The 13195-nt window shown below is 49.5% G+C and overlaps 1 protein-coding gene across 2 annotated transcripts; it reads left to right on the forward strand.

The window, feature by feature from the left end:
• Window positions 1-4361: 4361 nt before the first annotated feature.
• DUSP6 (dual specificity phosphatase 6) lies at window positions 4362-8816 on the forward strand. Of its 2 annotated transcripts, XM_036298770.1 has the most exons (3): window positions 4363-5246; window positions 5817-6254; window positions 7295-8816. In XM_036298770.1, the coding sequence occupies exons 1-3, from the start codon at window positions 4847-4849 to the stop codon at window positions 7600-7602; spliced, it is 1146 nt and encodes a 381-aa protein (XP_036154663.1). In that variant the 5' UTR covers window positions 4363-4846; the 3' UTR covers window positions 7603-8816. The 2 variants fall into 2 exon arrangements, with proteins under 2 accessions (XP_036154664.1, XP_036154663.1); XM_036298771.1 differs by lacking the exon at window positions 5817-6254 and having other exon boundaries at window positions 4362-5246.
• The last annotated feature ends 4379 nt before the right edge of the window (window positions 8817-13195 follow it).

The raw sequence follows: 13195 nt of genomic DNA on the forward strand, positions 1-13195 counted from the left end.
GATCTTGGGAAATTGCTTCCCTGCACATAGACACAGCCCTCTACACACGAACCACACCCTAAGCAGGGAACCCAGGCCTCTGGAAGTAAGGAAGCCTGTGATTCTCCCAGTTGTTAGAACTCTTTTGAGAATGTTTCCCGGGAGGCTGGGTGACAGGGCCAGGAAGAGGAGATTCAAGACAGGAGCATCAGCAACAGCAAGTCAGCTCTGTGCAGGAATAAAGCAGTGAGTTTTAAAAAGTCATCATTTAAGTCCCCAAATTGAGTCCCCAATACTTTTTGTATGTCACCTAGGTTGTCTCTAATCCTCACAGTCCTTTGAGGATTATAACTAATCCCAACTTTGCACACCACTGAATTCCCTTCCTTGCTTTATTTTTCTCCATAGCACTTTCACTTTCTAATATACTGTAGAATTATTTCTGTAATCGATTGTCTGTCCTCAATAGGATGCAAGCTCTGGGAAGGCAGGCATTCTTTGTCTTGTTCACTGCTGCTTTCTGGAACCTGGAATAGATGAGCGAATGAATGCATGAATGGAGGCACAGAGAGGTTAGTAACTGCTCTCTGTCAGACCACAAGTGAGTGGTAGAGCTAAGATTTAAACCCAGGCCCATGTGCTACACAGACTAGGTAAGTAGTGGTAGTTGTGACGATCCAAAACACACTGTGAGGAGGAACAATGTGCAACATTTACTGCGTGGTTAACTAAATGAAGAGGTGCATACAGTCAAAGAAAACCACCAGATGCAGAAGGAGCAGGAAAGTAAGCCTAACTTTTGATCCTAACATGTGTGGGGAGGGTGCAACAGATAATGTGACTCTGGTGGTCAAAATCCAAAAGGCAGACCTTAATCCTGCACATTCCAGCAGTGTAGTATGATCTCTACAACATCCTGTATTACATACATTTATGTGGTTAATCCTGAAAGGTCTGGTCTCAAATCCTGGCCCCACCATTTCCTAATCTGTGACCTCAGGTAAAGTCATTCCTCTGTGAATGGAGAGAATTTACATGGGTTTTCTGAAGACTGACCAAAGTTAGGAACTTGGAGAAATCGGGACCATGCCTACCGTGTAGTAAATGCCCAATACGTATTATTTCTATTAGGTCGTTTTGGTGTGGTTGGAGAAGAAACAGGGTGTTTTAAAAAGGACCCCTGAGGGAGAAGTTAGAAAGGTACCTGGGTACTTCCTGTCCGTTAACCCAGTTAAAGGGTTTTGACCCTGGTCTGTAACAGCACCTGCTTTGCTTGGCAGCGGGTTGGGATGGATTCAACTGCTCAGGGCAGTTCCGCAGAGGGTTTCTCTGTAGACCAGCCGATTCCAGGCGAGCTGTGAGGCAGCCCGCGAAGGGGGTCTTTGGGATGGAAAGGACTCAGGCCTCTGTACAGGTTCGGAATTCAGAGCGATAAAAATAGTATCAACAGCTAACAGCACACCATGTTAGGGCATTTCGCTTTACCCATCCAATCATCGCAGATATTTTTATCTTCATTTTGCCACCGTGGGAGACTGCGGCGTAGAACAGTTAGATTTAACCACGGTCGAATGTTTAGGAAGCGACTGGGGCACAATTTAAACCCGGGCCGCCCGGCTCAGAGGCGGTTTACGGCGCCTGTTTTTGGACCTAGCGGCCCGACCGGTGGTCCTCGGGGGGCCCCGCGCCGCAGGGGAGGGCTCTGCCGTTTTGGAAAACGCGACGGGAATGACAGACATTCGGCTGCGATAGCCTTCAGAAGCACGGGTCAGACTAAACGTTTCCATCTTCGAGTTTGCAAAGTGTTGCGATTATCCTCCCAAATTTATGGCCAGGTTCAGGTAACTGCGTTTTTAAAATAGCAAAATAGAGCCCTCGCCAATTTGGTTCAGTGGATGGAGCCTGGGCCTGCAGCCTGAAGGGTCGCGGTTGGATTCCGGTCAAGGGCACACGCCCCGGCTGCCGGCTCCCAGTGGGGGGCGTGCAGGAGGCAGCCAATCAATGATTCTCTCTCTTCATTGATGTTTCTCTCTCTCCCTTCCTCTCTGAAATCCATACAAAATTAAATAGAAACCAGTGTTCCTCCCTCCTTTCCTGCGGGAGGTCCCGGCTGAGAGTCCGCTCTTCTCAGTTCTACAGCAGGGCCCGGCCTCCCCCTTCCTCGCCTCCAGGCCCCAGGGACTGGAACGCCTTGGGTTGGTAACGCCTGTAACAGGTGGGGGCGGATCGGAGGCGTCAAACCCAGCGCAGGCCTCCCCCAGCTGGGACGGGGGACTATCCAGTGAAATATGGGGGTTTTGTTCCAAGGCATGCCCAAAAAAGGAGCGGGGAGAGGAGCTCGGCCACCCCCGCCTTCGCCGCACACGCTCCTCCAGGGGCCGCCCGCCCGCGGCAGCGCTCCAAACTTGGCAACCTGGGCCTCGCGAGCAGCCTGCTTTTTTTAGCTTACATTCCCCAAACCAGGGGAGAGGCGGGTGACTGCAAATGCAAATCGGAGCGGGGCGTCAGCAGGCTGGCCCGTGGGTGCGGGAGTCTGGCTGAGGGAGACCCCACGACCTCAGGTGCCCTCCGTTACACTTGCGATGGGCACAGAGCGCCGGGAGGGGCGCTCGGAACAGCCGCTCCCGGCCCGGCCAAGCCACTGCCCCCGCTTCCGCCTCCCTGGCGGCGGCCGCACAATGAGCGGCCTCTTCTCCGCCCGGGGTTAGGGAGGGGAGGCCGGATTAGGGCCCGCGCCTTCCGGCCTCGGCCCCCCCTCCCCGCCCCAGCGCCGCCGGCCGCACACAGGTGGTTTTCCGCTCAGGAGAGGCAGGCCCCGGCGTTTTTATATTAACAATGGAGCTCTGCGCTCAGGACTGCGCCTCCCCGTCGCCGAGGCCCCGGCCGGGCCCCGCCTCCATCCGGCCCCCAGCTGGCTCCCCCCCCCTCCCCGCCTGCGCCCCGGCGCCTCGGCCGAGCGCTGCTCGGAGGCTGCGCCAACACCGCCCGGGTTACCTGTTGGCTCTGCAGAGCTGCAGAGACGTCCCCCGGGACCCCCAGCCCTCCTTAGGAGCCGGGGGATCCCGGCATGCACCCCCTCGCCCTCCCTGGGCCGCTACGGAACCCTCAGCCCCGCACCGTCAGCGGAGTCGCCCCCACTACGGCGCCCACCTTGCTAGGAGACCGGGGTGACGGGGGTGCTGACAGGAGTGCAATGCGCAGGCGCGGCCCGTCCTCCGCGAGAGCCGTGACGCAGGGGAGGGGGCTGCGGTTCACGCTGGGAAGAGAGGGTGGTAGGGTGGGGGGTGGGCAGGCTCCCCTTGGACATGCTGCTCTGTCTACACAGTCACCGCTCGCCGAGCCCAATTTATCCCTGCAACCTGCAGGCTTGCGGGAGGGCTTCCCCGAGCCTCCACGATGGTGGGCCAGCCCCCAGGCTCCGAGCGCCCTAGTGCACCTCGCGCGGGCGGCCCCGCCCGAGCAGCGCCTTTTTCGGAAGCCGAGCTTCCTGCCCAGAAATAAGTAACGAGCGCGACCCCCACCCCCTCAGCGCACGGTGGGTGACCGGCGCGGGGGCCAGGATCACAGGAACAATGGCTCTGGCTCCTTGCGCCCCACGCCGCTGGAGGGGGATAAAAGCATCAGACTGTCCAACAAGTTTGTTTCTGCAGTCTCCACTGTTTAAAAATAATAATTAAAACGCTATTTTTTTTAAAAAAAAAAAGTTTGATTCCTATTATCTGGACAACAGGTATTTGTTTGCTTGCTTTAAAATGTTTCAATATAATCCTGGTTTGTTTCCAAAGATGTTGGATTAACATTTAACACCTCACCGGTCACTAAAGCCCAGGCAGTTCAGCAGCCCCAACACAGCCTCGGCTAAAAGAACATCAGAGCCAACAGAATTGGGCTTTTTAAACAGGAAAACAAAGGTCACACCGCCGAAAGGAGGGCGGGGGAGGAGGGGTAAGGCGAACTCCAGTCCAAATGAGTTTAAAGGGAATAAAAAGAAAAAAAAAAAGTCAGCGCAAGTTTTCCTAAAGCTCGCTTGGTCACGAACAAGGGCTTTTGTGCCTGCTAATTGCACCATTTGTGCGCAAAAGTTCCGACGCGAAGTGTGAACTCTCAACAGAAGGAAACATGAGACAACTGAAGTGCCCTGGTTTATGTGCCCTGCTCCTCCGCCGCCGCCTCCTCTTCTTTCTCCTTCCTCCCGCCGAGGCCGCTGTTGCAGCTTGTTTGCACTGGGGCTTATCCGGAGCGGAAATTCCTTTCCGTTTTTGTGAATGACAAACTCATTAACAATTCATCAACACAACCTGTTCCAGCCGGCCCGTCTCCACGGCAACAGCCCCTTCCGCAGCTCGCTCATTGGCTGACGGGGAGAATGTATCCATTGAGACGCTCGCTGTTTGTATCCATTGAGGAGCTGCCTTGCGCTGGGGGTGTGCGAGGGCTGAGTCCGAGGGAGACAGAGAGTGCGAGGCTTGAATAACCTGAGGAGAAAGACGCTCGGGTGGATTTGAGGTGCAGCCTTGGAGGGAGGGATTAGGAGCCGCTGGACTTTTTTTCTCTCCCTCCCCTCTCAGTAGCCCGGAGTCCAAATTAATTGGATTTCATTCACTGGGGAGAAACAAAACTGTCTGGGCAGCTTCATTAAGAGCGATTCATTGACACCGAAAGCGAGCGGCTGCAGCCGGGTGCAGAGGAAAGAAACCACCCGCTTCACTTCTGTCTCGCCTTCCCCAGCCTCTTAACCCTGTTTGGGAAGAGCGAGGTGGAATTCAACCCCGCTCCGTGAGCGGCGGCTTCGCGTGGCGCGCTCGGCCTATGCCTGCCCCGAGGGGCGACTGCTAGGCACCCCACCCTCTCTCGCAGCTCGACCCCCATGATAGATACGCTCAGACCCGTGCCCTTCGCGTCGGAAATGGCGATCAGCAAGACGGTGGCGTGGCTCAACGAGCAGCTGGAGCTGGGCAACGAGCGGCTGCTGCTGATGGACTGCCGGCCGCAGGAGCTGTACGAGTCGTCACACATCGAGTCAGCCATCAACGTGGCCATCCCGGGCATCATGCTGCGGCGCCTGCAGAAGGGCAACCTGCCCGTGCACGCGCTCTTCACGCGCGGTGAGGACCGGGACCGCTTCACCCGGCGCTGCGGCACCGACACCGTGGTGCTGTACGACGAGAGCAGCAGCGACTGGAACGAGAACACGGGGGGCGAGTCGGTGCTGGGACTGCTGCTAAAGAAGCTCAAGGACGAGGGCTGCCGGGCCTTCTACCTGGAAGGTATGTGCGGGGGAGCAGGGCAGGGGGTGCGGGCTGTGGGCGGCCGGCGGGGCGCGCGGACTGGAGGTGCCCTGGCTGCGCGTGGCTGGCGCTTCGGAGCCGCGCTGCCCAGCCAGGGGTCGTCCGCTCGCTCGGGGCTGCGAACATTGCGCGCCCCGCACCGGGGAGCCAGGCCGGCGCAGAATTCACCCGCTCCCGGGGAGCAGGCACCCGCAGAACATCCTCCACCTCTTCTTGCTTTCTATCGTTCGATTTTGAATTAAAATTTGCAGGGTGGGATAGGTAGGTCGTTGGGGTGCATGTTGGCATTTCCTAGCCCCTCAGAGAATATTCAGGAAAGTTGCCATTTTGTGCATTTCCGGATTCAAAAGAATAAGGGCTCCCAGGGGAGGCGGGGCCCCGTTCGTTCCATTTCCAGGGGTGCACATTGAAGTGTCTTTATACATCTGGTTCTGTGTGTAGGGGGGTCGTAAGGTGCTGTGGTGTTTCCAGCGCCCGGCTGCGGCTTTCAAAGCTGTGAAAACTACTACGGGATCTCGAGTTACACGATTGCTTTTCTCGTCCTGGCAGGTGGCTTCAGTAAGTTCCAAGCCGAGTTCGCCCTGCACTGCGAGACCAATCTAGACGGCTCGAGTAGCAGCAGCTCGCCGCCGCTGCCAGTGCTGGGGCTCGGGGGCCTGCGGATCAGCTCCGACTCCTCCTCGGACATTGAATCTGACCTTGACCGAGACCCCAATAGTGCAACGGACTCGGATGGCAGCCCGCTGTCCAACAGCCAGCCTTCTTTCCCGGTGGAGATCTTGCCCTTCCTTTACTTGGGCTGTGCCAAGGACTCCACCAACCTGGACGTGTTGGAGGAGTTTGGCATCAAGTACATCTTGAACGTCACCCCCAATTTGCCGAATCTCTTTGAGAACGCAGGAGAGTTTAAATACAAGCAGATCCCCATCTCGGATCACTGGAGCCAAAACCTGTCCCAGTTTTTCCCTGAGGCCATTTCTTTCATAGGTGAGACTAATTAACAGCACTCGCTCACTTTTACATGCCAAAGTCTTAGCTCACAGAGTTTTAAGCTTTCGATCTTTCTTGCTGCTTGCCAATTTGTCAGTCTGCAGGTCTCTAATATTCCGAGGGCCTTCTTAATTCTGGTTCATCTTCTTGCTAAGGAAATCAAAAGCCCCTTTTGATAAGGCTAGTGACCACAGGTGTATTTGAAATGCCGGCTGTTTCTTAACTCTTTGAATTCAGTCATTTGGAAGGGGAGGGGTGGCACTCACAGTCAGACCACAGAATATTCCGACAATCTTTGGAATGGGAGAAGGCTAGAAAGAAGTACTTAGGGTAGGCAGGAATTCTAGCATTGCTGTAGAATTTTAAAAGACCTGGGAGCTATTTTATGACATCAAGGCCGTTGTTGGAAAGCCCTATGAGTGCTAGATGTTAAAATCCAGTTGAATGTTACTGTGATACCAGTGAACAGTGAGACAGTGCGGGTAACCTGAGCCCAGCAGGAAGGACTGTGGGCTGGAAGCCTGGAGAAGCGAATCTCCAGGCATTGTAATGCATTTCCTATTACAAAGGAACTCATTTTCAGGCCATGTCGACATCCTGTTCCTCCTAATGGGCTGTCCCCTGTGACTTCCCTCTCTCTTTTAAAATGCCTGAATACCTCCATTGTTAGCTGCACAACAGTTGGAGAATAATTTAATAGACCCTTGCCGGCTGCTTGTCTGTATAAAAGGCATTCACTACCATATTGCAGGGTTTCTGGTATTCACATGCTGAGGCAAAGAATGCACACATTAAGGAGTTTTTTGTTGGCAGAAACTTAATACAAAAGCTCCCTTTTCAGAAAACATCTGAAATATGTAATTGTGCCCAGTGTACATGTTTTATCGAAATGATACATTTTTTTTTTTGCTGCCTGCAGGGCTCAACTGCCACACACGATTACTCTCTGAATCTTTTAAAAAATTCATCTTTGAGACTGATCATTCATAAAGGGTGGTTTTCGGTCTATTGAAAGCTTGCCTTTCTTGTGTTTACAGATGAAGCCCGGGGCAAAAAGTGTGGCGTCTTGGTGCATTGCTTGGCCGGCATCAGCCGCTCAGTCACCGTGACCGTGGCTTATCTCATGCAGAAGCTCAATCTGTCCATGAACGATGCTTATGACATTGTCAAGATGAAGAAATCCAACATCTCCCCCAACTTCAACTTCATGGGCCAACTGCTGGACTTCGAGAGGACGCTGGGACTCAGCAGCCCCTGTGACAACCGGGTCCCCGCGCAGCAGCTCTACTTCACCACCCCCTCCAACCAGAATGTCTACCAGGTGGACTCCCGGCAATCCACGTGAAAGGCCCCACATTCCTCCGAGCTGGGATGTGTCCTTTCCTTCAGCAGTTTCTCTTGGCAGCATCGGCTGGGCTGCTTTCTTTGTCTGTGGTCCCAGGTGTGCAAATGACACCCGCTGTCTGTTAGACAAGGTTATCACATGTGGAATTGGTTATTACAGAGGGAGAGATTTGCTCCATTCTCCATGGGAAAAACAGGACTTGCTGTATAGATACAGGCAGTAGGTCTGGTCCATACCTATGTGTACAGCCTACCCATGCAGGGACTGGAATTTGAGGACTTCCAGATAAATAGGGTAGGACCAAATGGTAGGATAGGAGCTTGTGTTCTCTAGGGCTTTGTACCACTGTTTCTTTTTGCATCTGGAACTGACTATGTTGTCTTCAGTGAAGACTGATCAATTTTGCATATAGAGGAGCCAAAGACAGGTTTCAGCTCTGTAGTATCAGTTTGCAAAAAAAAAAAAAAAAAACCCACACATTAATAATAGATAAAAAAATCTGATACTCCATTTGATTATTGTAAATATTTGATCTTAAATCACTTGGCAGTGTTTGTTTGAACTGTGTTTGTTTTTTCTTTGATGGGTTTAAAAGAAATCATCCAAAGGAAGAAAGAGCGCTGTACCACTTCTTGCAACAACAACAAAACGGAAACTTTCGCTCTTTTCTAATCCAAAGGATATATTTGCAGCATGCTCAACTTTACCAATTCTGAATGACATGTTCATGGACACTATAGTCGCTGAGACCTTGTTATGGTGCAGTCCTCGGTATCTTTCATATACCTTCCTTGTGATTTCCCCCACCCCCTTAATGTAGTTTGACTATGCCTTACCTTTGTAAATATTTTGGCTTGTGTTGTCTTAAAGGGGATACCTTGGAAAAGGCACCAAAATCAATGGGCTCACTTTTTTTTTTTTTTTTAAACTTCAGCTGTGCTAAAACAGTATATTACCTCTGTACAAAATTCTTCAGGGAGCTTCACCTCTAATGCAATACTTTGGGTTGGTTTCTTTCCTTTTAAAAATTTCGTATAAAACTGGAAGTGTGTGTGTGAGCATGGGTACCCATTTCATAGGTGAAGTTGCATATGATTGTGAAGAGGGGGAGTTAGGTTGCTTCATTATGTTCATGGTGTAAAGTTTTGAGATGCAATTTATTATAAGAATGTAAAACCTTAAATTATTAATAAATAACTATTTTGGCTATTGAATGTGTGTATTTTTTTAAAAAAAATTCTTAATTGTATGTAAATGTGAAGTGGCACATTTTAGGTACTTTTCACTTAGGGCTGACACTGGATTGTAAAAGCACAGATAGGCCTAGCAGGGCAAAGGCCTCATCTTTTGAGCTACTCCAAGAATGTTTTTTAGGTGTAGTTTATGAAATTAATCTTTTGCTTTAAATAAGGGTGGCATCATAGAATGGACTAAGTATATCATGTGTATGGACAATATTTTCTGTATATATAGTTCCGTGAATATAGTTCTGGCTTATAAGAATTTATATTGGGGTATAAAATGCAGATATTAATGAACAGTCAAAAAGGGAACCCCCAGGGTACCAGAATTAAGATGACAGTAACAGCGTTAACCTCTCCTTTCTCCATCAGGATCTTCTCAATAATGCATATGCCAAGGAGAAAGAAGGGATTAATTATTTTTCCAGTCAGTTACTATCTGGCAATTCTACTTGCAAATTAATCTTAATGCTGGAATAAGGAGTGAATCAGGAGTGTGTGGCTAAGTATATCCAAGCTTTCTCACTTGAGCCTGGATTTGGCTTTAACGTTTTACATTGGCATTTTAGTTGAAGCTTTGTCACTCCTGTTCTAATGTACTTGGTGTTTAACTGGTTTAGAATGTAGGTCAGAAACCACAATTGACCCTGATGGAGGTTATTTTGAACAGTTTCAGGTAAAGGTTTACTATCCTGTCATTTTCTTGGGACATCCTGTCTCTTTGTCCCAAGTGTAACAGAACACAAGCCAAAAATAAAAGTAAAGGGCAGGCGTGTGTAATCAAAAGAACTAAAGCCTAACTACATTTTGTTTTCTCTTCAAATGCGCTTAGTCCCTTTATCTGCAGTTGGGAAGAAGCTGAGCTTTTCACCCACATGGCACATGTCAGATGCCAATTGGGTGGTTTGGTAATTTTCATGATAGGCATGTGGCCCTGACTTTATGGCAACCATATCAAACTGTCCAGTGGGACTTTTAGTGAGTAAGCATGTATAAAAGGCAAATGCACAGAAAACGACCAAGCCAGTCTCCCATTCGGCTTCCCCAAGTCAGCCAGAGCTCAGAAAGGAGAAGTGGGTTGCAGTTCCACTTGGCCCGTGTTAATCCAGTTCTGAACGGTTTCCGCTCCTGGCATTCCCTAGACTGGCTGTTCAAAGTGGGGATTTGCAAGCAGCGTTAGCAATTTCCTGTCCAGCTGCAGCTCAAGTAGCTGTGTGCTTCTCCCCCCCCCCCCCCCCTTTCTTTGTTCTGGATTCTTTCTCTCTCTTTTTTTCCTTTCTTTTTTCTTTAACATGGGCTGTGGATAATTTTAGTGCATTTCCTCTCTGTGGATTATCATCTTTCCTCCTCAAACTTGCATACATTGAGTTCCTACTGCTCGGCTCAAGCCGACAGCTGGCCTCCCCAGCACTTCCTCTCCGTTCACTGTGGGTTTGTTGTTTGTCAGTCCACTTCTGAAATTAATAATGTTTTCTGGCCAAGTGCCACAAGCCATTACCACAAAGGGGAAGTAACACATATGAATAGCAGGAAGCCATGCAGGGTCACAGTGTGAGCTGAACCTGCGGAGGGAACATAATTGAGCCCGGCCCATTCAGCAAGTGTCTGACATCGATTTGGGGAGCGGGAGCTCCCTGCATTTAAACAGCTCAAGCTGTGAAGAAAAAATAAAAGTTTCCAACAGATTGGTAGCAAATGGTCTTTGTCATCAGTCTGAGTAAAAGAGGGAGCCAGAAGAGTTTCGGGCCCCCATAAAGTGGCAATACTTGGGGTTTCTCCCCCTCCCTCTCCTGGTATATTGTTTCATAAGGCTGGTGAACAGAGGGGGGCCTGCCTCCCTCTATGGCCACAAAAGAACTCATGTGAAATGGGTGGTTTTTATGGTTCACACAAGTCAAAAGATTCAAAGAGCTATTCTCTCTCTTTTTTCTTCTGTGGGAAGGGGAAGGTTGTAACTGACAGCACGGGCCTCCACCTCTTCTTGGCCTCCCCTCCTGGCCATCCCTCTGTTCCTGTGGTTCCTTTGTGTTTGTAGGAGCCGCGTGAGGCGATCATTTTGCATCTTGGAGTTGGGCTCACTTCCTGAATGGAGCCTGCAAGCGGTTACTAGGGCAACCTTAGCCAGCAGCCCAGCTCCCGCTCCCTCCTCACCTGCTGTCCCCATTGGTGGCTTCCTCAGGTCTTGGAGAAAGTGTTACCTTTCCTGGCCTTCTGGGGTTAGGGGGCCTTTCCGGAAAGGATGTTATCTACAGGTTTTGGGGGGCGGTGGGAGACTTAGGGACTGCACTGGTTGATGGTATACACTGATTTTAGGGTTAAAATCAGACTGAGAAAGAAAGATCTGGGGATAGAAATACCAGCACAGCCTTCAAAGGAGTGAAAACGGAGACTTGCCCAGACCCAACAATTAGGGGACCTGAACTCTAACTCTTGCTCTCTCACTAATGAATCAGATAGCCCTGGGCAAGTCACCCAGCCTCACTGAGTTTCTTTTTTCTTGTCTGTAAAGTGAGAGAGTCTTTGCCTTTCATTCTAGGATTCTCTTATGATTCCAGCCTTCTGGTCATGGGTGGGTGACACAGATGAGGTAAAATAAGGTGCAGAGCAGGTGAAACAATTAACATTTATTGACACTCTCAGATGCTATACTTCATGTACAGTATTATATCTTTTAATCCTCAAACAGCTCTGTGACATAGATCCTATTATTATCCTTATTTTTCAGTGAGGAAACTGAGGCAGAGAAAGGCCAATAACACCTAAAGTCACCTAATGGGAAGTGGTTGAACTGAGCTTTGGAACGTTAGCTCTTCTTGTAAACTGCCTGCCATAAGTATCTGCTTGTCTTTGTAAAGTCCCGTGATGTTTAGTAGGAAGTGATGACCCCATTTTACAGCCGAGGAAGCGGAGGAAGCAGAGGTGAAGTGACCTGCCACATCCAACCCCAACCCCAGCCAACTCACGAGAGAGCCAGAGGGCCCCAGCTGGTGAGTTGCCAGAGAGATGTCATATCTGTCTGGAAACTTCCATTCTCCCTTCCGCAGGAAAGTTGCCCTTTCTTGAGCTCATGAGCACATAACTTACAAAACTGGTTTTCCTAAGGATCTCTGAAGTGACTAGCAGCTATCCAGCCGGCCCTGACCCTTGCCCACACTCCCCTTTTAGGATTACACCAGTGAAAAGGCCCCAGAGAAATTCAATTCCTCAATATGATGCCTCTGGAGAAAAGGTGGGGGGCGGGTGTTCAGGTGGGGGAGAAAGAGAGAGAAAGAGGTGGTGGAGGGGCCGGGGGGGGGGGGGGGGGGATGGGGGGCGGGGAGAGAAGTAAAGGGCGGATGTGATAGCTGGCTGTAAGTAAATATTCTTGAAAAGTCATCTAAAAAAAAAATTAGTGTTTAGACCTTAAGCGGTTTCAAAAGAATTACTTTGAGTATACATTTATATGCAGTTTCTCACGCAGTAATAATCATTTTCCAGAAAGGTCCTACAGACTGAAATTCCAAATACCCTTACTCTTGTGTTCTTATCACAACTGGCCCCAAATCAGTTCAGTTTTAGTGACAGAATCTTCAAGCTTCTTTAGTCCAAAATTGATTTCCTAAGAGTATTTAAGGGCATAGAACAAAGTTCAGACAACTCGCAAATATTTATCTGAGCCTTGATCTGTATTGCACCGGTTTGATGAAACAAGGTTAAAGTAAAAGGCAACAGAAGACTTAACAAGCCCTCAAAGACTGAAGATAATGTGGTGTTTCTTAATCACTTAATGTGATTAAGTGTAATCCCTTAATCTTTCTGTGTGTGCCATATCAGAATGGAACCTTCAAGGACCTATTGGGCAAGTCCTTGCCTGCCTCAACAGTTAAAATAACCTATATTTTGGACCCTATATTTGATTCTTTTATGTAGGAAAGGATGAATAGCCCACATGCATGCAATTTGGCCAACTGACTTCCCAGTTTTGTCACGGAAAATACCTTTAGAGGATGTGTGTGTATCCGTGCCTTTTAGTGATGAGACATTTTGGACCACCATGCCGCCAAAAATGAACTCCCAGACACACAAGGAAAAAAGAGAAGAAATATCATATATTATTTGGTGATGACATCCTAAAATGCACTAAGCAAGTGTGAAAAAAGTTGCTTCCTGTAAGCTAGAAGTGTTTTTATCACTTGGACTAGTTAATTCTTACTGCAAATACAAACAGAAGAAGGAAGAAGAAAGTGGGAGGGGTGCATAAGGGGATTGTTGGAAAAGCACAGCTCCCAGGACAAGTGTAGCAGGAATATCCCTTTATCTTATGTTCTGATTATTATTACTGAATGACAAACCACCCCAAAGCATAGTGGCTT

The sequence above is a fragment of the Myotis myotis genome, unplaced genomic scaffold (genome assembly GCF_014108235.1).
Source record: "Myotis myotis isolate mMyoMyo1 unplaced genomic scaffold, mMyoMyo1.p scaffold_m19_p_3, whole genome shotgun sequence".
Classification (NCBI taxonomy): Eukaryota; Metazoa; Chordata; class Mammalia; order Chiroptera; family Vespertilionidae; genus Myotis; species Myotis myotis.